General features: G+C 43.0%; 1 protein-coding gene across 1 annotated transcript in view; it reads left to right on the plus strand.

Annotated features, from left to right (window-relative positions):
- EPS8L3 (EPS8 signaling adaptor L3) overlaps positions 1–27,962 on the plus strand; it is a 186,792-nt gene that overhangs the window by 63,613 nt on the left and 95,217 nt on the right. Inside the window, exons 3-4 of the mRNA XM_077481329.1 lie at positions 6,185–6,261; positions 20,173–20,237. Of these exons, the coding sequence (XP_077337455.1) occupies positions 6,185–6,261; positions 20,173–20,237 (142 nt within the window). The remainder of the gene's footprint in view (positions 1–6,184; positions 6,262–20,172; positions 20,238–27,962) is intronic.

Here is a 27,962-nt window from a genome sequence, read left to right on the forward strand (position 1 = left end):
CTCCTGTGCAATGTAAGTTATTGCTGCTTCTCCTCCCTATCTGCTGGTCCATATCTCCCTCTGAACTCCCCTCCTCTTCCTCTCTTGTGGGCACTCACGTGACATCACTAGACATGTCATCATCGACGTCAGCTTCCCCACCGCTATAAGTAGAGATCTCGGAGTAGGCAGCAACAGCGGGGACCAACCTCCTCCTTGGGCTGATCTGGGTACTGTCGTCAGACTGCTGAGTGGTGTTTCTTGCTACCTCCTCTTCCTGATCCAATGCCAAGAGTGGCTGCGCATCAGAAATGTCTTGATATGGATCGGAAAATAATTCCTGTGACTCAAGCGGAAGGTATGTGGTGGTGGTGTTGGTGGTGGTAGTGTCTTTGGGGGTACACATAGCAGAGAGTGAAGAAGAGGGTGCAGATCGAGAGGATGAGGAGGGTGCAGAAGAGTAAGGCTGAGTGAGCCACTCAACCAATTCTGGTGCTTCCCTTGACGTAATCGCACGCACCTTCTGAAATTTCCCACTTTGGCTCAAGCCTGTTGCTGCTGCCCTACCCCTACCACCCCTGCGGAAGGGCCTGCCTCTTACTCTGCCTGTCATTTTTTAAATGACCCTGTGACAAAACTCTCAGTCCCTATACTGATAAAGGACTGCTGCAGAATAGGGCAGCAGTCAGCAGTAGTGCACCTCAACCCTATATATTGTGGACCTATACCAGTCCTTAAGGATTAGCAGACTGTACCTCACTCAACCCTATATACTCTAGTATGCTATACCTTACCAGTCCTTAGAAGGACCTTTGTGCAACTAGTAGGTTGTGATTAGCAGATTGTACCTCAGTCCCTATACTCATAAAGGACTACTGCAGCAGAAGGGCAGCAGTCAACTATAATATTCTACTGATTAAACTGACTGTCCTTCACTACCACACATAGCTTCCTGCCTGTCCCTATTTAAACTGACAAAACACAGGCTGCTGCAACAATAACTTGAAGAGCACTCAAAACTATATCCTGTACTACTTTACCATACCAGTCCTGAAAAGGACTTTTGTGGACCTAATAGTAACAGCTAATGATTAAACTGACTGTCCCTGCTGCATACAGCGTCCTGTCCCTCTCTCAGCACTGACAAAAGACAGGCTGCAGCAACAATGACTTGAATAGCAGTGCCTCAAACCTATATCCTGAACTACACCTATACCATACCAGTCCTTAAAAGAACTTTTGTGGATCTAATAGCTAGCGATTTGGGTCACTGCAGTCTCTCCCTGCTCCACACAGCAACCTCTCCCTATAGTGACATACGAAAGAATGTAAAATGGCCGCCGGATTGGGTCTATTTATAAGTTAGGGGGAATGTCCAAGTGTCCATGTGCTGTAATGTCTCAATTGGCTATCCTGTACCACATGATGGATGTGTCATCATAGGTCAAAGTTCTTTTACACAGTAAACACGTAAGTCCGCCGGGCGAACAGTGGCAATAGTTCGCCAATCGGGCGGACCGCGAACAGCCAAAATTCGCCGTGAACCGACTGCCAGGCGAACCGTTCGGCCATCCCTACACATCACATCTCTTGCTTCAAAAATGGCTGAGGTCAACTATAAACTACTCACCAGGTGGCACTACACTCCATCAAACTACATCAGATGTTCCCTGCCAATTCCCTGTTGTGCTGGCGGAATTGCGGAAACAAAGCAACTTGCGCATATCTGGTGGACGTACCCAATTATTCGCCCTTTTGGTACAAAGTTATCCAGCTCATACAACAGATCCCAGATGTCAATCTTCCCAATGACCCGTGGATCATCCTTTTTCACGCAACTAAGTAACCCATCGGAACTTATAAACACTCACTTGTGCCCCACCTGCTTAACACGGCTAAGGCCTTAATACCCTTCCTCTGGGGACAACCCTTGATCCCATCAGTAAAAAGCTGGCTACAAAAAAATATCAGACATTCACCTCATGGAAGACATTACTCACCGCAACAGGAATACTTCTCAATGACACACTCTAACCTGGTCTCCATGGATAATCTTCACAACCTCCCCTCATTACAAGGAGCTCATAACACAAACACTTTGAGACTGGAACCACCTTCCTTGGACTGTTCTCATTACTTCATCTACCTGAAGGCTGGTTCCTATGTGGTTTAAGCTCTACTTTATTCTTACATGACCCAATGGTTTAGGTATACTCATCGTTATTAGGTCGATACGCATGCCAACGTACCTCCCCCCTCTCTTTCTCTGTTCCCCCACCTCGTCTCTTTTCTCTTCTCTCGCTCTATGATAACTTCTATGCATTTGGAAGGTCTTAAAAGTTCAATTGGAATCGTATTCCTGCCTGACCAACGTCACATACGTGGTTGATGGTCCTCTCATAGGCATAGAATCCATCACCTTCTATATTAGCCTGAGCAATTGATGGCATTGAGAGGTCTATCTGTTCCACTTTACATGTAACATTGCATAGTTTCTGCTTATTGTTTGTCTTTTGTCTTTTCGTATTTCAATAAAAATGTATTAAACAAAAAATGTGCAGCCATTGTGCCCACCAAATACAGACACTGTGCCAATCATATGCAGCCACTGTGCCCACCATATGCAACCACTTGTGCCCACCAAATGCAACCACTTGTGCCCACCAAATGCAACCACTTGTGGGGCTCGTGGCTCTGGCAGCACCCTCAACCCCCGCCGCCACCGCACATGGCTCTGACAGACCTTTGGCACTTACCACGGCACCAGCTCCTCTCCAAGAGAGTGCACCAGAGTGGCGGTAACCTCCGCTCCAGCATGTGTCTCCTCCGCCCCACTTCCTAAGCAGCAGACATACAATAGGGTGGCCTGGCGCTTTGGCCAATCAGGAAACAGGTCTGACACCCTGCCTCCTGATTGGCGGGGAGAAAAAAGTTAGTGTGAAAATAGCGGAAATTAATTCGCTATTGTCACACAATTGGGTGGGATCAGGGCGCACTCTCTGCACCCCAAGCCCACCCTATTTTGAAGCCTATTAGAGCCTCTGGTTCCAATCAGGTGCTTCAAAAAGTACCACCCCCTCCAGCCCCCACCATAAGAATCTATGCATCCAGTGTCGGGGTTGGGCGCATGAATGGGGGGCGGCGCCCGTGCGCCCACAGTGCATGGGGCGCCACTGCTATTGACAACCCACTCCTTCTCCATAAACTTCACTGCCTTGGCCTCCAGAAATCTGCTCTATCCTGGTTCTTCTCCCACCTATCACAGCACTCCCTATTAGATTATTTGCTCTTATGATCAGGGTCCACTTAACCCTCTTATATCTTATTGTATTGTAAGTTACGGTCTATCTTTATATTGTAAAGTGCTATGAATCTTGCTTTGTTCAAGCAACTAGAGATGAGGATGATGACATCTAACAAGTTGTCACATTCAATAAACAAGTGGCCAATACACTCAAAAGGAGTTATTTCCACTTACCCTGTGAAGGGATTATATGTTCTGGCAATGAGTAGTTTGATAACCTTCCCAGACAAAACAGCCCTCTTCAGACTCTATAAAGAGCAAGATGTGGATGAGCATGACTACGTGTATACTGCTGGTTAAAGCAGCCAGGGATAGAGATGATGACACCTAACAGGATGTCACATTCAATAAGCATGTTGTCAATCCACTCTAAAGGAGTGGTTTCTGCTCACCCTTTGAAAGGGTTATCTGCTCTGGCAATGAGAAGCTGCCTAGCCATACCAGGCAAAAATGCCCCCTTCAGAGTTTCCAAAGAGGGCATTGCAGATGGACATGACTGAATGAATACTGCTTTGTTCAAGCAACCAAGGATAAAAAAAACAAAAACAAAAAACAAACAGATTGTCACATGATACTAATACACTCTAAAGGAGGGTTTCCACTCACCCTGTGAAGGGGTTATCTATTCTAACAGTGAGCAGTCTCCTAGCCTTCCAGGGAAACAATCTTCTTCCGACTCTTCCAAAAGGGAGCATATGGATGAACATAACTGTATAATCACTGCTCCAGGGGATATCAACCTTAACCACCGCTGTCTGGTAGTCCCCAGTGTCCCGATGGATACAAATGACCCCAATAGTACTGGGGTGGAGTTGTGGGGTTCACACAATCACTCCTGACTAGGGTCACCACACTACCAGAATCTAGCAAGGCTGTGAGTGGCTTTCCATCCACTGAAATAACACACATCTGTTTTTCAATGCGATTTTGACATGATGCAGTACATGTGACCTGTGCAGGCAGAGCAATGCATCTTTTCATAAAAGCATAATCACATTGCATAGGTTCATCATCTATAGGACAGTTTGCAGCAATATGCCTTAATGCATGGCAATGAAAACACCGTATGTGACCTACCCCCAGTCCTCTTAATGGCCCCAAAGACCTTCCTGGCTTTTTTGGCCAGTCTCTAGGTATAGGACCCACAGTCTCATTAGCTGTAAGAACAGTCTTATCCACCTTCCCCATGCTCTTGAACCCTGGAACAGTCTTACCAGAATCGCTGGGTGATCTTGCACCCCTAGAGACACTGAAGTGGGGTGTAGATGGGTTCCCCAGTGGCAGTGTACCTCTCCACTAGATCCACCAACTAGGTTGCAGTTTTGGGGGCCCCCTGTCCAACCCACTTCCTCAGGGAAGTAAGGAGCGTACGCAGGTAGCGGTCCATTATCACACGCTCCACGATCTGAGGGCTTGTCAAGGTCTTTGGCTGCAACCACTTCCTGGTGAGGTGGACCAGATCAATTTGTGAATGGGGTGGCTTGTTGCTGGAGTAGGACCACTGATCCACGCGCTGGGCCCGGACTGCCATGGTGACACCCAAGCGTGCGAATATCTCTGTCTTTAGAGTCTCATAGTCCTGGGACTTATCTGGTTCTAGATCAAAATAGGCCTTTTGGGGTTCTCCTGTTAGAAATGGGGCCATCCCTCGTGGACAGCGACTCTCTCAAAAGTCACAATGTATGACTCAACATCATCCGCAGATGTCATCTTTTGCAGGGTGTAGGAGGCACGTACCATCTTTGGTTCCGCTGATACAGGAGGTGCAGACCCCTTTTTTCAGTTCCACCAGACCCTTGGCGACTTGGCGGTTCATCTCCTGCTGCGCCGCCTGTTGTGCTTCAGCGACCGCCTGTTGTGCTTCAGTAGCCTCTGCAACTTGGCAGTTGGTTTACCGCTGAGCTGCACTGGCCTGTAGCAGGGCCTTTATCATTTCCTCTATCTTCAGAAAATGCCCACTGAATCCACCACGTGTGGGAGAATTAGATCATGGGGATCACCTTTTCTGAATGACAGTCAGCAAAACGGGCACTTTCTTAAAAATCTGGCGGATACCAGGTTTATTTGCAGGAGGTTTTCAAAATAAAAACAAACAGTAAATTAAATCCTTGCCATTTGGCGCTAACTAAACAAATAGTCTCCTCTCTATACAGTGCGGGTCTGGTCCCCGTCACCCACAAAACATGCAGAAAAAAAGCAAACCTTTTAGTCTACCCAGAGCTCCTCTCACTGAGGTTCCTTCCAGAGCGACCGGGTGTGCTCTCTTCCTGGATATTTAAAGTCCAGCTGACTGTGGACTCCAGTTGACCCGAACATCTGGACCGAAACCCAGCCTGCCACAGAGGCTGAAAAAACCAGGCCGGATTCAGGTTCAGTCCCTTACAATGGAACAAATGTGAAGTGAAATATACCTATTATCATGAATCTCACCTCGCGTACCATCACACTAGTTAGTTCCTAACTGTAATGACAGGGAGCTGTCAGCAAAATGGAAAAACCAATATGGTAGACACTTATCAAAATTTTCCTTTTCTGACGAGCTCCATGGTAGCACAGATTCCACCCAGCTTGTTAGGACTAGTTACAGAACACAGAGGCTGCAGGTGGGCCCAAATTTATGAGTTAAGGTCCTGAAAGCATGAGGGGGACTATACCCAGCTGTGCTGCCATGGAGCTTGCATCTGCATTCAATTTACTGTTATGTTGCAGCTAGTTGTAACTGTTGCTATTTATTTTCTTACATGCATACATTTATTTATTTATTTTTATATATGATTTATGATTGTGATTAATGCCCATATCATTACCATAGTGAAAACATACATCAGTACTGTATTACATTAAAAGTCAACAGTATTGTCTTTTCAGAATAACTTTCTTTTTTTTCTTCTCTCTATTTAGTGGTGTGCTAGCGCAGCATGGAGAACCTTCCAGTTCCAGCAATTTTGCCAGTAGACCAAGTGCGAAAAACATCTATGGTGGGAAATATTTCTACATTTACAAATGTTTTCTCAATTTTTATTCTTTAATTGCTGTAGAGTACATATTTTTTAAACCACAGACAACAAGAGATGATAGCACTGAAGTGCATTATTATACACAGTTACATTGTGCACACTAATTGTAGTGTAGTGAGAATTTACTGGAGTCACTCGTACTGTTAAAATATCAATTAATGCTTAAAGCTGAACTCCAGGATCCTGACCATGTTCCTGTTATAGCTCACTTTCCACGTGCACAGTGAAACACTAATAATTGTAGTCAGAGTCTTCATACGGAAATACGATAACCCCAACTACCAAGGCCTGAGGTGTGCCTTGGCCTGGCTGGACAGTATGCCTAAAAGAGGGCATACCCTGAAAGAATGTATTGAATGTAAATGAAATTATGAAAATATGGAGGAACGGTTGGGTGGGAACCCAGAAATGAGCCGACGAAGGCTCTGATGGAGGAGGAGGAGGGATTTAAAGCCCTCAGACTCCTCCTACAAATTCAGGCCTTCCAACTTGTAGTCAGAGTCTTCATACGGAAATACGATAACCCCAACTACCAAGGCCTGAGGTGTGCCTTGGCCTGGCTGGACAGTATGCCTAAAAGAGGGCAAAAAGGACACAAAGTAGGTGTGATGTGAAAGCTACAAAGAAGGCCCGCAACAATCGTTAAGTCCGGAAAATGCGAATGCCCGGCTGACTACAGGAAAAGGGGGTTACGTATGTAGCTGCTAACATGGAGGATCTCCAGCGCCCCATGAACCTGATGTAAAGAAAGGACCCCCTGCAAGACCTACCAACATTTCCCAGGAACCAGATGAATAACCAGAAAAAAGGGGGTTTAGGATTCCAGCCTGGTTTGGCAAGTAACCTGGGCGTGAGAACAACTGTTTGTAGTGAGAGGATGGAGAAAGCGCAGACCCACGGAATGAAGCAGAGAAGGCCAACTTACTTGCCTGACACCAAGGCTAAGGTACCGAAATATGACCACAAACCCCTAGCTTACAACATCCCCTTCATTGGTATAGATGAGTAAGTAGTAAGAGAGAAACTGCCTAGAGCACTAACTGGGAACTGCCAATGGAAGGAGACAGGAAGTCTGAAACACCACGAAAACCTGTCCGGTAACTGGTAGCCGTGCCAAAGAGAAACATCCCTGACTCTCCTCCCTTGATGGTTAGAGAGGGTAAGCCGCAAAAATGGACAGCTTGACAGGAGTTTGTAGGTCCTGAAAACTGGTCACCTGATAGAAACTTCATGGAATTGGCAGATGAGGCCAAATTGCCGATGCAATACCCAGTGAAAGCCATAAACATGAACCTGAGACCATTCCGCCTTGTGAGAAGCCCACTGCAAACTCTGGATAAGAACCAATGGCCAGATTGATTATGCGAGACCACACTGCCCCCAGTTCTACAAGCCACTGTGAGAAATTCCAACAACACCTGAAGGCGCACTGAGAAGAACAGGAGCCGCAGATGAAACCTCAGTGCAAGCCTAACGGGCTATGAACCCCACCATCCTGACTAACAAATAAGAGCGCATAGAGAAACTTCATGAACTGGGTTAAAGAATCCTGCACGAAACATGCGCTGCACTGGTGGATGTAAGAGGTTTGAACAGAGTGGGGAATAACCCACTGAATACTGCCCCCCCCCCAGCTGAGGCCGGGAAAGGGGTACCCCGGCGACAACTGAGCTAAGAGAGTTTGGTCCCACCCCTAAAAATGGGGTGCTACCAAGCACTGAACCCCCAAGCGACGGTGGAGGGATGAATGTGCACCGGCCTCCTCCGCAACCCACCCCAAACCCTGAACCAAGAAAACACACAACAAGCGAAAAGAGAACAGACAACCAACACACTAAACAATACCCCTACGTACCTAACAAGTATGAGGATGTAAGTGCAGAAATGACAATACCAACAGCGCGTGAATATGAACCTAATGCTGACACAACCCTAATGTATGTAGTGAGTGTAATTAAAAAACGAACACTCAGGGCTGAGGTACCCACAGACCGTGGTGGGTAGTACTAAAGGTATGGTGAACGTGCACGTATGACGTATGGTATACGGGCGAGAAGATTGTGGGACGACAATCAATTAAAAAGGAAACCTCAGCCCGTATGGGTCCGTAGACATGACGGACCCTGGATGTGAGCCCTAGCTAACAGACATACTACAAACATCAAGCTATGACATGAAAGTTTACAAACAAAATGCTATGACAGAACAACAGAGACAGATAGCAAACAAACCCTCCGGGCTGGTGTACCCACAGACCGTGGTGGGTGGACATACAAGAGTGAAGAAATAAGCATGCAACGTATGACGTACAGTATACGGGTGAGAAGATTGTGGGACGACAATCAATTAATAACGAAACCTCAGCCCGTATGAGTCCATAGACATGACAGACCCTGGATGTGAGCCCCACCTAACAAACTACGAACGACAATAATGCTACGAATAGAAAAGCTATGGCAGAACAACAGAGACAGATAGCAAACAACCCTCAGGGCTAGTGTACCCACAGACCGTGGTGGGTAGATGTACAAGTGAGATGAAAAAGCATGCAGCGTATAACGTATGGTATGCAGGCGAGAAGATTGCGGAACGGCAATCAATTGAAACGAAACCTCAGCCCGTATGGTCCGTAGGCGTGACAGACCAGGAAATGAGCCCTGGCTAACAGAAAGCTACGTACAAAACGCCATGACAGAATGCAGACAGGTAGCAACAACCCTCCGGCCTAGTATACCCACAAACCGTGGTGGGTAGACGTGCAAAGAAATGAGCGTGCACCGTATGATGTGTGTTATATGGGAGAGAAAATAAAGGGACGACAAACAAAATGAAACAAACCTCAGCCTGTATGGATCTGACAGAAATGCAGGACAGAACGCTATGACGGAAATGCTGGACAGAAACGCTATGACGGAAATGCTGGACAGAAACGCTATGACAGAAATGCAGGACAGAACGCTATGACGGAAATGCTGGACAGAAACGCTATGACGGAAATGCTGGACAGAAACGCTATGACGGAAATGCTGGACAGAAATGCTATGACGGAAATGCTGGACAGAAACGCTATGACGGAAATGCTGGACAGAAACGCTATGACGGAAATGCTGGACAGAAACGCTATGACGGAAATGCTGGACAGAAACGCTATGACGGAAAAAGCTGGACCAAATGAAATGACAGAAAAGCTGGACCAACGAAAAGTTGGACCGAACGATATAACAGAAACACTGGACTGAACAAACTGACAGAAAGCTGGACCGAACGATATGACGGGAACCCCTGGACAGAACGTGATGACAGAAGAATGCAGAGACAGAAACCTGGGGCCGAACGCCGTGATAAACCCCCGTGACTGAAATGGGTACCTGGACGTGCTGGGGGGGTGCGAGAGTGCCGGGAGGTGAACAGGTGGGTGAGAACCCCCCCATGAAAACCAGGAAGCGTGTTGGCATCCCCTCCATGGAGCATGGCGAGAGTTCCCGGGAGGTGAACTGGCTGGCAAGCGACAAGTGGTGGGTGTAAGGTGACGCTACGACTGAAAGTTGGACAGAAATGCTATGACAGAAAAACGCTGAGACAGAAAACGCTGGACAGAAACATATATGACAGAAAATGCTGGACAGAAACGTTATGACAGAAAATGCTGGACAGAAACGTTATGACAGAAATGTTGGACAGAAAATGCTGTGACCGAAAATGCTGGACAAAGCGCTTATGACCGAAACCTGGACAGAACGCAGGCTGCGATCGACACATAGACCAAAGCAGCAAATTAACAAGAGACAGCAGCAACCCTGGCAGACCTGCCGTACTAAAGATTGCTGTGGTTGGTCTGACATCCTCTGTCACAGCAGCAGAGATGTTAGTGACTGTTCACCCCCAGAGCACCGTCGCCCCCCCCCTACTGGTGGAGCCAGAGGAGAAGGAGGGGACAGAACACTGACCCCCCCACCAGGTGTGCGGCACAGATGTGGGGATAGATGCCAATCCCCCCCCCCCAGAATCGGCGGGAGGCCGCCAGAGGCAAGCAGAGTGCATAGGGAGAGAGGAGCTGTCGGGCGGCCAATCCCCCCACACACACACACACTGGGAGAAATGGCGAGTGCTCTGCACATGCAAGGGGAGATGCGGCCGATCACCTCCCCCTCACCAAGAGAAACTGCGCTAATGACCGAACCCGCTAATGACCGAACACGCTGACAGAACACGCTAATGACAGAAATACGTAAAATATCCAAACACCTCAATGGGCCGAGTATGCAGGAGGTGTGCTGAGTGCAACCGGGGGGGGGGATATCTCCTGTGTCCTGACTACACCGCCGACCGCTGACTAACCAACTAAAGCGGAATGGTTGAGTGGAGGAAAAAACGACTCAACCACCACCCCCCAACCGCCAGTGTGAATGCACCCCTGAAGTAACTATGACCCCATGACTGCCATACCCGTGACCAATGTGCCTGGTGTGGATTAACAGAACAACAATACCCCTATTCAGAAATGCTCTAGAAGAAGCGTTTGGGCAAAAAACATTCCTCGTCATATGAAAGTAGCAGCTCGCTAGCCTGAGCTGAGAAAGAAATATATATACCGTACAGTGTTAAGAATTCACAGCTGCTGCTAGCATTGACCTTGATTAGAAACAGTTTTGGAGGACTTGAACAAGAAGTAGGTAGATGCAGTGACATATTGTCCCTATGTAGGTCCCTACTGTATGCCCATTGGGAGGGGGAGAGGAGCTGGCGGGCGGCCGAAACCCCCCACATGAGTGCCGGGAGAAGTGGGAGGCACCCCCCCACCCTGCATGATTGAGCCCAGCGAAGGTGATGGGTGGACAGACAACCCCCCCCCACCTATACACCGTGGGAAGCAGGCGGGTGGCACCCTGGCCAAGCAGAGCCCTAGAGAAGTGGTAGACGCTGGCCAGCTGGAGCCGAGTAAGGAGACTAGTGGGTGGAGGATAGAAGAATGATGCCCACCCGCTTCCCCCGGCATGAGCGCCGGGAGAAGTAGGCGGGCTGCATGCTGGCCAACTGGAGCTGTCGGGAGATTGTAAGGTGGAGGCTGGAAGGAGAGACGCCCCCCGCTCCCCCCGGCATGAGCGCCGGGAGAAGCGGGCGGGCCACACGCTGGCCAGATGAAGCCGAGTGGAGAGGTGGAGGATGGAATGATGGATGGCCCCCGCTCCCCCCGGCATGAGCGCTGGGAGAAACGGGCGGGCCATACGCTGGCCAGAAGGAGCAGCATAGAGAGGTGGAGGGTGGAATGATGGATGCTCCCCCGCTCCCCCCGGCATGAGCGCCGGGAGAAGCGGGTGGGCCACACGCTGGCCAGAAGGAGCTGAGTGGAGAGGTGGAGGATGGCAAGATGGACACCCCCCCCCTCGTGTGTGCCGGGAGAAGCGGCTGGCTGCCCCCCCCCCCCCAGGAAGCAGTGTGGAACATGGCTGCAAGGGAGAACGGGCAGGGCGGCTTCCATGAAGCAGGTAGAACCCCGGGGGTGACAGGGGGGACGAGCGAGTGGTCCCTCGATGGTGCCCGAGAGAGGAACCGACAGCATGCTGCGGCCGAACACCGCTCTGAAAGGCGGCCCCGCCCCCCAGAAATGAGCCGACAAAGGCTCTGATGGAGGAGGAGGAGGGATTTAAAGCCCTCAGACTCCTCCTACAAATTCAGGCTAGCCTGCGGCCAGCCTTCCAACATGTTTCAAGTAAATGTCTTGCTTTTAAAAAAATAAAATAAAAAAAAATGGGATTTTCTGCATTTTCATGTCACTGCATATTCTATAAACTGTACCAGTGGGTGGATCTTTGCAGGTGCTGCATGTCATATCTGACCGGCTTATAGAGACAACATTTCCCATGGTTCAGTGGGAAATGCACTGATGTCTGGTCCAGTGGTGACCCGTGCACTGTGGGCATACGGGCGCCGCCCCCCATCCATGCACCCGACCTGTTAGAAGTTTTTGAGGTAATTAATATCTTAAAAGATAAACGTTTCTGAAAATATATGTAAGTTATATGTTCGGTGGTAAGTGATGGTTTCTGAAGGTCACACAACAGCAGATCATATAGAGTGGTTTTGCTGAGTAGGTATTTCTATTTTTTGAGTTACTATGTCAGAACAATGGGTGGAGTTATGCTACTTATCTATAGACTGAACCATATTGGGTATATATGCAAATGTGGGAGTTATTAGGATATGCTGACATAACATCTTGAAACAGTATAAGAATGGGGTAGGATTATGAGAGAGGTGGAGGATCGGTGGGAAGAGAAAGGATTCTACACTTTGGAGAATGTAGATCAGAAGACCCTTTCCTCCTTCTGAGGCCATCACCATGCCATATGTTACCAGATGTCAATCTTGTCTTTGCTTGTCTTTCTAAACAATAAACGAACTATTGGATGAACAAAGGATTCTTCAATTTCGACTTTGCTATTCATTAAGAAATGCCCCTGTGAGTGAGTATGTAGAGTTGTATCTACACTACATTTGCATTTTACTACTCTACAAACACTCACTTTTTACATTGTCGTGCCAGCCACAATGATCAATTTTCCCTACTCCTTGAAAAAGGGGGAATATGCACACAAATTTCAAGTTTTGGGAACAAATGATCAAAGAACCTAGAAGGAGGCGTTTGCGTCAGATGCGTACAACGGTCCAGAAAAGGAGGGTGAGTTTTTTCTCTTTGTTTTCTCACCTCTCTGTACACAGAATAAAATTAAAAAAAAGATACAGCCTACGAAGTTTATTGACAAGGCCAGTTGGACGGTATACTTCAAGTTATTTTTGGAAAATCCAGGACTTTGTGAAGACGTAATTTAGTTACGTACGTGAAGATATCTGCCAAGGTTAGTTCCTAAGAAGGTGAGAGAGTCTCACATAAGAAAATATTGGGTTGTTACCCAAGAAGAAAAAAGTGTTGAAATAGGAACAAAAACTTCACGTTATTTGAAAAAGTCACCATTGTAGGTACAAAGGCAAATGTACACTTTGGGTGAGCTAATATGGAAGTCGGATTTTGATGTTTGAAGATGGAAGGTCCAAGCACAAAGGCAAAGAATAGATCAACAGGCAAGACACTACAGCACACTACAGCACATAATTCATATAACAAGGCAAAGAGCTACAAGAAAAGAAGAAAAAGGAAGATAAAGCAACGAACAACAAAGTTAAAGGGACATTATTCATCTCTTGTTTTATTTTAAGTACACACAGGACTATCATACTAACAAGGGGTGAGTGTGTTTGTTAATATAAAAGGGTAATATGGCAATGGTTAACATCTCTAGGCTCAGAAGTAAGTCTCAGTACGATCGGGAAATTGATATATTTCATATGTATGGAATATAGGAATACATGCAGTAGTAAGGTAATTAATTAATTTATGCCAGAGTGTAAAGACGTTCATTAAGAAGAAAATTAAGTTTAATGCTGCATGTATATCTTTATGTATTAAGCCCTGAACAAAGTTTTCAGAGAAAAATTATTGATTAAGATTGTGGAAAGAACTGTATGAAATTGAGATAATGGAAAAAACATGATGTTTAGTGTTTTACAAAAATTCTACAGATTTGGTTGCAGGAAATAATAAGTTAAGGATTGAGCAATTTTTACAAACTTGGATTTGGTTATTAAATTAAAAGTAGTAAATTGTTCTAATTTACTTAAGGTTACCCAGAGAAAATATTAAAATATGAAAGTTTTTGTTCAATCTAAAAAATTTTTAAAATAACTATTGTTAAAAGTTTTTGTAAATTAGTATTTCTGGTAAAAGTAAGGACTTTTGTTGTGGGAGGAGTTTTCTCGGGGAAATGGCCAATCGCAGGTCATGGGAAGGATCCAATCTGTGAGTTTCACGAGATTGTCTTCTAAACAATTTTTTGTCATTATTATAATCAGGGAAGTCATATAACATGGTGTACATGATTTCTCGCAGATGTACAAACAAAATATGTTTAAAAAGTGATAAAAAGGTTAAATATTTTAAAAAACGAGAAACAAGATTGTTACCGAATTGTACAGTGTAGGGTGTACAAAGCATGGTAGCCAAGACTGTCAGTAACAGATCATTCTCTGAAGAGTATGTGACATGTGAGGAGTGTATTACCAACAGAGAGATGCAGATCAAGTTACAGACTGGTCAGTCATGCCATGACATTTTTCACTTTAATGGATCAAAGCACAATACATTTTTGTGTTAAATTTTACAGATACTTGGAAGAGGGTTCACTGATGAGGAAAATATATTTAAAAGGTATTATTACTTACTAAAAGTAATTGTTTAGAAAAATACGATTTTTTAGGCCTTAATAACTTTTTTCGAGAGTTCATTGAGATTTTTGCAGACAAAGTATCTGTCTGAGTAAATTTTAATGAATTATATAAGCTTACTGTAGGGCAAATATATTTTTAATAACAAAAGATAACTTATATACAAACATTTGAAGATCTGAAGAAAGCCCTTATAAATTTAGTATTTTTGGTAAATATAGAAACCTCAAATAAATGTGTTAAGGGTGCATTGTCCTATGCTACAGACCTAAGACATTGTGGGTTTAGCACCATTTGTTTTGAAAAACATCTTATGTTACACTAAAGGTGTTATTTCAAGGAAAACAGGAGGTGTCAATACACACAGCTTTGTCTAATGGCAATTGGACGTTAAAAAGATCAGTTGTAGTGTGAGGGACAGAGCCACAGTTGTGTAAATTAATCATGAGAATGTCACTTTTTCAACTTTTAGTGGACGCATTGAAAGCTGAATTTAAGACTGCCATGTGTTGGTTTAGCAGTCAGTGACAGAGCAGGTGTGGTTCATTCAATCATACTGTATGAGGGGAATGCTGGGTTCTGAAAAGAAACTTCAACATGATCAAATTTCTTTCAGAAACAGAATATTTAGGAAAGCCCAACCTAAATTAATGTTCTTTTACAAAATTTAAATAAATTCTCAGTGTAGAGAAAAAAAAAAACAGTAATCTGGCAAGATTATTCTTTTACAAGGATTTAATATTAGTCACAGGATAAAGAGACATGTTGTATTAGTTAGAATCAGTACAGACTGATAAAAGACAAAATGTATTGTAAAAATAATTGGATTACAATAATAATGGATAGAGTTATTTTTAAATGAAAAATATTTCTTTTTGCATATCCAGGTACCTGATTGATTGATTTTTTGTTTTAGCTTATAAAAATTCTGAACTACTCATTTTAGAACACTTTGTCATCAAACTTCTGAAAATAGTTTTATTTTTTTATAGAATTATCTAAAGTGAAAGAGGCCTAACCTGATACTACAAAGTATTGAGGGATTTGGCAAATCTATATAGATTGATTTATATTAGTTTTTTTCACTTGCTACAGGAGGATTACAAGGATATTGTTTTTTTAGTTAATGTTTCTTTTTGATAAATTAATTGAGGTAATTCTAGAAAAAATAATATTTTTTATAAAAGCTAAGTTGTTGTGAACTTATGTCATATTCCATTGGGGTTGGTTTTCAAACCATGGAATCAGTTAAAGATTTAAAATTTTATAGGACAGGTAGTGAAGGACATGTATGCTATTTTAGGTTTAGTAAAGTTTTTGTTTCTTATCATCTTAAGTACTCAGGTATTGTAGAACGTATGAATAGTATTGGTTAAGATGATAAAGGTAAATATTGGGTGACGTATTTACCTGCTATAGTTTTAGTTTAAAAACTTTATTATTTTCTAAACATAGGGTTTGTTAATTTTTTGAGTTAATGACAGTCTTTTGAGATTAGCATACTTAGTTTTTTATATTATCTGTTGTATAGAAAGTAGTGTGGTTGCAAATTTTGCAAACAACAGGTATAGGTATTTCAGAAGTTTGTTCACAAAACATGGCTAGGCCTTTGCTAAATTTAAAAAGAAATGATGTCTTGAATGAGATTTCTACTTCTAATGAGTATGTTTAGTAATTTATTCCAGTAGCTAAAGTTATGGTTAAGAATTATAGATCTGAAGGTACCAAGGATCTCAACAGAGATGTCAACTGGGATATCAGTTGGGGAGATTATTTTGTTATTTTTAAGGTACATTGGGATTATAGTTTTTTGTTTCAAAAAAGTATTGGTAAAAATAAAAATAATTGTTAAAAATAAGAATAAAATGGGTAAACACAGAAAGGATTATCATTCTAAAATGGTTTACATTGATTAATGAAAATTATTTAGGAAAACATAATTTTTAAAAGAATTTGATACTTGTTTTCATTTTCTTTTATAGATATATCTTTCGTTTCTAAATTTAAAGAAAACTATTTTATTTAATTTTTTTTATTTTATTTTTTTAAATTCTTCTATGACAATGCTACAAGCACAACTACATTTCTATTTGTTACTATTTCTTGTTTTTTCAGAAAAATTATAATTTTTTGATTATGTTATCTAGGACTATCATTTTTTGGTGAATTTGCATCAAAAGCGACATATTGATCGGTCGATCATTATGTGAGGGGGAGTTAGGATGTACTTCTCATAAGAATTTTTTTATGAATTATCTGAATAATGATGATAGTAATAAGATAATAGGAAAGACAAAAAGGTATAATTAGAGTATATGAAGAAAAGGATTTCAATGTGTCTAAACAAAGTTATTGTTGAATTAAATAATTTTGGAATAATTTTTGTTAAAAAAAAAAAAAAAAAAAAAATAGAAAAAGTTGCTTGCTGGTCATGGATAGATGGATAAATAAATCGAAAATAAATAAAATATGACAATCGAATAATGGGAAAGTTTTTATGTATTTTGTTTCAAATCTATATTAGGGTTAGAATGAAACGATTTTATAAATTGATTAAGGAAGAAACGAAAAAAGGTGAAAAAATTATGACAAGTATTTTTAGTCAGAAAATTACTTCTGGTTTATCTGATCCAGTGATTAGCTATGGTACATCTGGAGCAATTGATTCAAAATGTGTATGAAAGGGCCATAAATGAAGTGTGAGTGATTTACGTAATATTTAAGTTGTGTGAATGTCATTTTGGTACCAGTTGTTCTCTATGTTCAGAGTTTATGACTAAAGGTCAGTAGGTCAGTGGTTTCACAGATAAGAATACACATAGAGAATGTGTCATATAATGGAACAATATACTTGAAAAGAAGATAATTTTTAAAGTAAGATCATAGATTATCCATAAAATATTTATATGATATGGTTAAAGTTATAAGAGTTTCACAAGAAGTTAAATACATTTATAAAGTTGAAAGAAGAAAATATTTAATATTACATGATTTAGATGGAGAATTAATTAAAATTAAATATAATAGTTTATACTTTCTCAATGGAATGAAATATTTAAATATTTTTCATAGAAACATCTCAGAATTTTTGAAAATGTTTATGTACAAATTCTGACTCACTAAAATGTATTAATGAGTATTGTATTAATGTTTATTGTATTGTTTGTATTGGAAAAAAGAGAATCAGAGACATTTATTATTTAAGATGAATGCACTTATTATTTGTTGAATATAGTGCATTGAGGGGGAATGTTAGAAGTTTTTGAGGTAATTAATATCTTAAAAGATAAAGGTTTCTGAAAATATATGTAAGTTATATGTTCAGTGGTAAGTGATGGTTTCTGAAGGTCACACAACAGCAGATCATATAGAGAGGAGTGGTTTTGCTGAGTAGGTATTTCTATTTTTTGAGTTACTATGTCAGAACAATGGGTGGAGTTATGTTACTTATCTATAGACTGAACCATATTGGGTATATATGCAAATGTGGGAGTTATTAGGATATGCTGACATAACATCTTGAAACAGTATAAGAATGGGGTAGGATTATGAGAGAGGTGGAGGATCGGTGGGAAGAGAAAGGATTCTACACTGGAGAATGTAGATCAGAATACCCTTTCCTCCTTCTGAGGCCATCACCATGCCATATGTTACCAGATGTCAATCTTGTCTTTGCTTGTCTTTCTGAACAATAAACAAACTATTGGATGAACGAAGGATTCTTCAATTTCTACTCCTGAAAGTACGTTTGAAATGCCTTGAAGGAAGACAGACTTTACTGATTCACATATTACACAAAGACTTTGCTATTCATTAAGAAACGCCCCTGTGAGTGAGTATGTAGAGTTGTATGTTAGGAAATTCCCTTGTGATCAGTATAAAAAACACCAGGTGTTCTGAGAAGCAAACAATTTATTTCTGATGTGGCCCACAACAGGGAGACATGCTTACAGGACGAAAGCTGAAGAAAAAGTCTCAACAAAAGAAAGTGTTCCGCCCTCACATATCCCACAAGAATAACATCTCTGTGCTTCTATTGGCTGAGGGAACATAAATAACGTGTCATGGCACAGGCTGGCACTTTATAAGCTATACATATTCCCGTACATTCTTAGGCTATCATATTTAGTTAAATCTAATCATCCTACTTACTATGGAGTTAATTAAGACAAAACAATACAATGAGTTAATACAATAATGTGCTCAGAAGTAAGCTTTTTAACAAATCAGTCTCAGGACTATTGTTTTTCTAATAGTCACACAATAAACATTTAAAACTTTTCTAACATTGTATCTACACTAAATTTGCATTTTACTACTCTACAAACACTCACTTTTTACACGACCCCTTTCAGGATGCCGGACTCATGGATTCCTATGGCGAGGGCGGGATTGCGTGGTACTTTTTGAAGCACCTGATTAGAGCCAGGGGCTCTAATAGGCTTCAAAATAGGATGGGCTCGGGATGCAGAGATTGCCCTGATCCCACCCAATTGTGTGACGATAGCAATCAGGAAGCAGGGCGTCAGACCTGTTTTCTGATTGGCCAAAGTGCCAGGCCACCCTATTGGATGCCTGGTGCTTAGGAAGAGCACCGGAGGACTCAGAAACACACGCTGGAGCCGAGGTTCGCGGTAAGTGCCACAATGTCAGGGGGAGGAGGTTGGGGGTGCGAGTGGGGGGGGAGTCGGTGGGCACAGTGGCAGAATATGATGGGCACAAGTGGCTGCATTTAATGGGCACAGTAGCTGCATATGATGGGCACAAGTGGCTGCATATGGTGGGCACAAGTGGCTGCATATGGTGGGCGCAAGTGGCTGCATATGGTGGGCACAGTGGCTGCATATCATGGGCACAAGGGCTGCGTTTGATGGACACAAGGGCTGCAATTGATGGGCACAGTGAGGCTGCAATTGATGGGGGGGGTTCAGTATTTTTCTGTTTGTTTGCGCCCCCCAAAAATTTTGAGCATCAGCTGCCACCGGTCTGGTTATGATCAAATGCTACAGAGATCGTGTCTACCTACAGAAAGAAATGAGCAGTGGCTGCATATGATGGGCACACAGGGCTGCATATGATGGGCACACGGGGCTGCATTTGATGGGCACACAGGGCTGCATTTGATAGGCACAGTGAGGCTGCAATTGATGGGAGGAGGGGGTTCAGTATTTTTCTGCTGCGCCCCCCCAAAAATTTTGAGCACCAGCCGCTACTGGTCTGGTCATGAGCAAATGCTACAGAGATCGTGCCCACCTACAGAAGGAAATGATGATGTGTGCAAGTCACTGCTCCTTTCTGTAAACTACATGTTTTGCAACCAGGAACCCCTTCTCCATAGAGAGAAAATATGTATAAATATATATATATACTAATACGAAAACTTAAAAGATTTGCTCTAATATTATTCCTAAGAAATAATGAAGGATAAAAGAAAAAGTGGCATATCCTAGTGTCGTATGTTGCCTCATACCCTTTCCAATTCAAGCAGAATCATTTTTGTTTTTGTTATGCATGCAATAAAATGAATGCTCCAATATTTAAATTGCCGTATTATAAAGTAGCTTACTTTACTTTGTTCGGATCATTCTGCAGAGCAAAGGAAACAGTATGCAAAGTCATTATCAACAGAAGTCACCAACTTTCATCATAGAGTGGAGGTAAGGACATTTCAACATATATACCATATATTCTTAGTCTAATTAGAGGATGTTAAGAAAAAACATAATATAGTTTCAATAAATAAAAATTTAAAGGATAACTATCACTTTACATGTTATAAAGTTGTCCTTTATATTAACCCATTACTCCCTCCTTCACTTAAAGTATTATACTCACCTGTCCATGCTCCTGCTAGATTTAGAGGGAAGCCTTCCCAGGTCAATCTCTCCCTTCGTGTGCGGATGCACAGAAAAAATCCTATTTTCTATGAGGCCCTTGGGACACACATCATGGTCTGACTGGAGCCCAGAGTTTAATGGTGTGTGTGTGTGTGTGTGTGTGTGTGTGTGTGTGTGTGTGTGTGTGTGTGTGTAGAAGTAGTCGGTGAGGCCCCATTCACACTTGTGTGACTTGTCATGCGACTTTGGACCCCAAAGCCACATGACAAATCACACCCATGTTTCCCATTGAGTACCATTCATATCTCTGTACCTTTAACCACTTACAGACCGGACCATTTTGCTGGTCAAAGACCAGACCACTTTTTGCGATTCGGCACTGCGTCGCTTTAACTGACAATTGCACGGTCGTGCGACGTGGCTCCCAAACAAAATTGACGTCCTTTTTTTCCCACAAATAGAGCTTTCTTTTGGTGGTATTTGATCATCCCTGCATTTTTTTTTTTTGCGCTATAAACAAAAATAGAGCGACAATTTTGAAAAAAACGCATTATTTTTTACTTTTTGTTAAAATTAATTTTCCCCCAAAAATATATAAAAAAACATTTTTTCCCTCAGTTTAGGCCGATACGTATTCTTCTACATATTTTTGGTAAAAAAAATCGCAATAAGCGATTATTGGTTGGTTTGCGCAAAAGTTATAGCGTTTACAAAATAGGGATAGTTTTATGGCATTTTTATTAATAATTTTTTATTAGTTTTTTTTTTACTAGTAATGGTGGTGATCAGCAATTTTTATTGTGACTGCGACATTGCGGCAGACACATCGGACATTTTTGACACATTTTTGGGACCATTGTCATTTATACAGTAATTACTGCTATATAAATGCAGTGATTCCTGTGTAAATGACACTGGCAGTGAAGGGGTTAACCAGGGGGTGTCAGTGTTAAGTGTTCCTAGGGGTGTGTTACTAACTGTGGGGGGACTGGGCTTTCATTTAGTGAACACTGATCTCTGCTCCAATCACATGGAGCAGAGATCAGCGTCACTAGTTGCTAGGCAGAATGGGGAAATGCTGTTTACACGGCATTTCCTCCATTCAGCCGCCCCGTGAGACGATCGTGGGTATCCCCGCGGAGATCGAGTCCGTGGGACCCGTGACCGGACTCACGGGGGTCCCGCCGCAGGCGCGCTCGCGATGGCAGGGCGGCATTGAACATTGGACGTACCTGTACGCCAATATGCCTGCGCGTGCCATTCTGCCGACGTAAAACCCGGCGTGCGCCAGTCGGGAACCAGTTAAAGTAGTTTCTGTACTACTTTGGTCAGACTTTCATGTGACTTGAGGGCAATAGACTTGTGTGTGAAAAGAATGCCGGAAATGAAAAAAACAGTGTGGGGTTCCCCCCCCCATCCATTCCAGGCCCTTGGGATCTGGTGTGGAGTTTAAGGGGAACCTCACGCCAGCATTTTAAAAAAAACGTGTGGGGTTGCCACAAAGTCCATACCAGACCCCTATCCAAGCATGCAGGTAAGAAAAGGGGGGCAAGCGGACGCCCCCTCACCTCCTGAACCCTACCCGGCCACATGTCCTCAACATGGGAGACTTTGGAGCAGGGGGGCTCTGCCCCCCCAAAGCACCTAGTCCCCATGGTGATAGGGACAAGGACCTCTTCCCCACAATCCTGGCCGGTGATTGTGGGGGTCTGCAGGTGGGGGGCTTGTCAGAATCTGGAAACCCCCTTTAACAAGGGAGCTCCCAGATCCCACCCCCCATGTGAATAAGTATGGGGTACAGTCACCAAAAAAAAAAGGTATTAATAAAAAATGACAGTAGGCAGTTTTTGACAATTCCTTTATTTAAAAAAAAAAAATGTCCCCCAGTGTAGATACATTGTCAATAACGCTGCACACCGCCACCGCTGGTCCCGGCAAAGGCTTTTGCCGCCTGATAGCTCTTAAATAACTAAGGAGCGGCGACAACCAGTGAAATCACCGGGTGGCCCAGCCCCTTTGTGATGTCACCAATCCAGCATGCCATCGGCCGATGGCATCACAAGGGTGGCCCCTGCCCCTTAGTTATTTCTGAGCGGTCAGATGGTGAAAGCCTTCATTCAGACCGGAGGGTTTGTTAATAGGGGGTTTTGGGGGGGGGGGGGGGGTGTCAGCGGTGGCGGCAGGCATCATGATTGAAGATGTATCTACATTATTTTTTAATAAATTACTTCTCAAACTTGTGTTGTGTTTTTATTTACTTTTTTTACACTTATTTGATGAATGAGTAGGGGTACTATGTACCATATTCTCATTCACATTGGGGGGGGGGGGGGGGGATGGGGGTCGGAATCTGTGGGGCTTCTAAATTTCGATAAGCCTCTTGCCCACAGACTCCCACAACCAACTTGTCCCCATCAACATGCCCCAAAGTATCCTCCAATGTTGAGGCATGTGGCCTGGTATGGTTCGGGGGGAAGGCGGGGGGGGACTCGCTCATCACCTCCCTTTCCTGACCTGCTGCACAGACAACCACAGTATCTAGCAAAGGAGTTATTTATTATTGCTACTTATTCTGTCCTCCTCTCTGCTGACAACTGCTGAGACAAAGCGGGGGGCAGAGACAAGGAGTGTGGCGCAGCTGCAGGAAATGTGCAAGGGCAACATGAATTCGGCCTGCAGGCCCTGTGTTTGACACATGTGCCCTAGAGAATAAAATGGTGGGTGTTGCAATTCAGATGGTTTCCCAATTTAAAAATGCAGTTTATATTTGGTGAAACTGAAAAGTGATGCCCGTAGCTTCCGATTCCTTAGGCCACAGATAATTGGAGCCGCTCTGGGCTCTGATCAGCTATATGGTCAGCTGGCAGAATTGCTGGCTACATTGTTGAGTTCCCTGGTGGGACAAGAGAGCCAGAGAAAACCGTGGAAGGTGGCGGCGAGGGGGGGGGGGAAGGTGGGGGTTTAGGGGGTTTATCCCCTCTTACTGCTTGTAAAAGCAATGTATTGGCTAACTGCTGACCGCCAGCTAGTCCTTGTCGGGCATATATGTAATATTCTTTTTTTTCATGCAGCCTGGTCACTGACCACCCTGCTACTACTGATCACTGAATGCCCTGCCACTACATATTGCTTACTGATTGGAATATTGTACAAGGCAACTGCGTTACAAACTACTGACCACTGAAATCTGCCATAAACTACATTTTAGGCTCATTCACATTCCCATGCAAGGGCCATGTTTGTCTGCACAGAGATGCAGAGGTGTCCTGTGTATCTCGGTGCAGGCAGTCCTATTTATGTTAATTGTGACAGAGAAGCTGCATGGACACAGCCTCCTTCCAATTTTGATATCCAAAATGCAGAAATGGGTGCATGTCCCTGAACGCAGACAGCATGGGTTTGGGGAAACACACCCACACAGATGTCAAGTTGGGAGCAGCAGCTGTGTCCATGCAGCCACTGCATCCCAGTGGACATGAATATGACTGCATAAAGATGCATAGGACAACTGTGCATCCCTGTGTGGGCAAACATGGATTTTCACTGCCATAGGCATCATCTTAACCACTTCAGCCGCAGACCATTTGGCTGGCAAAAGACCAGAGCACTTTTTGCAATTCGGCACTGTGTCTATTTAATTGACAATTGCAAGGTCGTGCGACGTGGCTACCATACAAAATTATTTTTTTCCCCCTACAAAAAAAGAGCTTTCTTTTGGTGGTATTTGATCACCTCTGCGTTTTTTTGTTTTTTTTTTGCGCTATAAACAAATAAAAGCATCAATTTTGAAAAAAATGCATTATTTTTTATTTTTGCTATAATAAATATCTATTTTTTTTTTCCTCAGTTTAGGCCAATACATATTCTTCTACATATTTTTGGTAAAAAAAAAAAAAACAGAAACGCAATAAGCATGTATTCATCATCTACAAAATAGGGGGATAGTTTTATGGCATTTTTATTAATAATTTTTTTTTTTTTACTAGTAATAGTGGTGATCAGCGATTTTTATCATGACTACGACATTTTGGTGGACTGATCGGACACTTTTGGAGCTATTTTGGGACCATTCATTTTTATACAGTGATGAGTGTGTTTAAAAATGAATTTATTACTGTGTTTAGATAGTTTGTATAGGGAGAAAAAGGATGAGGAAGGGGATTATAACGGTTCCAAGGACACAATTATATAAAAAAATAAAAATAAACAATATATTTTATTTAAATACACATCACAAAAACAAAAAATATAAAAAGGAACAATCTCACATAGACAAGGGTTGGTACAAATAGGTACTAAGCAGGTAATTTGCAACTGTTAAGCAGAAAAAACACAGGCACAGATCTTATATTAGCCCGTGATTTGAGACATCAGCTCCTACATGTTTCGTCAAACCATTGGCTTCCTCAGGGAAATTATATCTGCTTGCACTAGGAATAGACAGTAAAAACAGTATAGAATTATTGCATAAACTACAATTTATACACAAAACATGATTATATCAATTCAGAATGCATGGCACTGCCACAGACCCCCCCAAGACCATTAACCCAGAGGATGCGCCAACAGTACATACCCCCAAACCGCAAGGACCACCAAAGCAAGGGCAGGGAACCCCAGAAACAAACAGGCACTTCTGACCAGGCGCGCCGCGTCTATTGTTGCAGGGGGCGAATAGAAACCTAGAAATGAATTATAGTATTAATTATTAAGCATATATATATATATATATATATATATATATATATCATTAATAAAAATTAATAAAATGCGCTAAAAAGCGAGACAAAAGAGAGCTCACCTAAATTTGCAAAAAAGCAAACTGCCAAACGTGCTTGCCCATTCAGGGACCCGATGTAAAGTTTGCATAACCGTCAATTAACCACTTAAGCCCCGGACCAATTTGCAGCCAAAGGACCAGGCCCCTTTTTGCGATTCGGCACTGCGTCGCTTCGACTGACAATTGCGCGGTCGTGCGACGTGGCTCCCAAACAAAATTGGCGTCCTTTTTTTCCCACAAATAGAGCTTTCTTTTGGTGGTATTTGATCACCTATGCGGTTTTTATTTTTTGCGCTATAAACAAAAATTGAGCAACAATTTTGAAAAAAAATGCAATATTTTTTACTTTTTGCTATAATAAATATCCCCAAAAAATATATAAAAAACATTTATTTTCCTCAGTTTACATATTCTTCTACATATTTTTGGTAAAAAAAAATTGTAATTAGCGATTATTGATTGGTTTGCGCAAAAGTTATATCTTTTACAAAATAGGGGATAGTTTTATAGCATTTTTATTAATATTTTTTTTTTATTAGTAATGGTGGCGATCAGCAATTTTTATTGTGACTGCGACATTATGGCGGACACCGGACATTTTTGACACATTTTTGGGACCATTGTCATTTATACAGCAATCAGTGCTATTTAAATGCACTGATTCCTGTGTAAGTGACACTGGCAGTGAAGGAGTTAACCACTAAGGGGCGAGGAGGGGTTATGTGTGACGTTGTGTGTTGTTGTTTTTTTTTACTGTAGGGGGCGTGGCTTGGCATGTGATGTCACTGATCGTCTTTCCCTATAACAGGTGACAGCCACAGTAGGAAGCACAGGGAGAGGTTTGTTTACACAGACCTCTCTTTGTTCTTCAGCTCTCTGCGTCAGCAGAATGGCACAGCTGGGCACAAGCACGTACAGGGTCTTTAAGTGCCCAGCTGTGGTTCGCGCGCGCCACCGGCGGTGCGCATGCGACCACAGTCCTGTGCTCCGTGACCGTGGCCACGGGACCCGATCGCTGCTGGTGTCCCGCGATCGGGTCCCGCGGCCACGGTCACGGAGCTCAGGACCGTAGTCACATGCGCGCGTGCGAACCACAGCTGGGCACTTAAAGACCCTGTACGTGCTTGTGCTCAGCTGTGCCATTCTGCCGACGTAAATGTGCAGGAGGTGGTCCTTAAGCAGTTAAGCTATCAATTGGCTGTAAAAGAAAAAAAAAAGTTTTTTTTTAGTTTTAATTTATGAGGGGGGAAAAAAAATCACTAAAACGACATGAAAAAACCAACTCAAAGTAAAGACATACCTAGCCTCCGGTAGCTACACGCGTCAGTGCCACCAAAGAGTCCAGAGTCCACCAGAGAATGAGGTGAAACAAACTGGTTTTATAAGCCGCCCACACCTGATCGGCATCAAGCCGATCAGTGAGCGGACACTCGGAGCTCCTGCGCATGCACCAACACAAATCCAGGGGCGTGCCTACAATCCCCATAATGCAGAGCGTCAACATCTTAGCACTACATGGCTGACAGCCATGCAAACAAAAAGGGAGCTCAAGCGCATGTGCTGGGGGATCAAATGGCCGAAAGTCTACATCCCCCATAATGCAGAGCGCGCCCGCATCACATGACCAAAGTCAAGGAACCCAGACCAGCCCTATGACATGGCGAGCAATAAGCAGCAAATGTGTCAGCCTTAACATGTGCATTGCCAGACGAAATAGACATGCATGTGGATGTAAAAAAGGGGGGATTGGGTAGCAGCCAGGAGCTAAAAACGGGCTGATGCTGTGTAAACGGCAGCAGCCCTTGGGTGTCCATACAGCAAACAGCGGCGCAATGGACAGTGGCCTAATTAGAGGGCCCCTGCACCTTGCACAGGTGCACGGCGTGGGGGCCAACAGCAGCAGCACTCCCGAAGTATGGGCAGAGAGGGGCCACCAAGCGTGACACGCATTCCAAAACAACATAACATACCCCAAAAATATTTTGTGATGAGAACACAAGATCAATAGCAACATAATAAAGAAACATTAATACAGAATTTTTAAATACTGTAAATATACAAATATGAGAACTAAAACCATAATCATATCTTGATAATAAATATGCCACATTTAATCATAGTCATAACAGAAAAAAAAAGAAAGGAAAACATTATCAGATATAATGGCAGAAAATGGCAGTCCAGTATATTCAACCATGACTGAAAAAAAAAAAATCAATGAAGAAGATCACAAATCCAAACGCCTGCACCACTGTCCAAATAATTTTCTAAATAGATATTAACCAACTATAAAAAGGATTTGAAGCTTATATCTTCATTTAAATCGCATCCAAATTATGAATCCATTTAGTTTCAAGTTGAAGTAGTTTGTTGTCAATTCTGCCCCCTCTCGCATGCATGGGTACATGTTCCAGGGCTGTGAAACTGACAGCATACAAATCAAAATTATGTTGAGTGCTCACATGTCTATTTATAGCAGTAGTTGTGCTGCGTTTATACATTGGTTTAATGTGATCCCTGGTGCGTACATGAAAGGGTGGTTTCGTCTTGCCGACATAAAAGGAACCACATAGGCAAGACGCCAAGTATACCACTCCTACTGTCTTGCAGTATACTCACTGTCTAATGGTATGAGTGCTTCCATTGAGAAGAAGAATTTTCCTAGAATTGGAAATATATACGGACACATATCGCAATTGCCACACGAAAAGGTGGCAACATTTTTCTGGGACTGTGAGTTTCAAGCAGAGTGGTGACTGGTAATT

The sequence above is a fragment of the Lithobates pipiens genome, unplaced genomic scaffold (assembly GCF_037356315.1).
Source record: "Lithobates pipiens isolate NorthernLeopardFrog02 unplaced genomic scaffold, aLitPip1_a1.2 Scaffold_16, whole genome shotgun sequence".
NCBI lineage: Eukaryota > Metazoa > Chordata > Amphibia > Anura > Ranidae > Lithobates > Lithobates pipiens.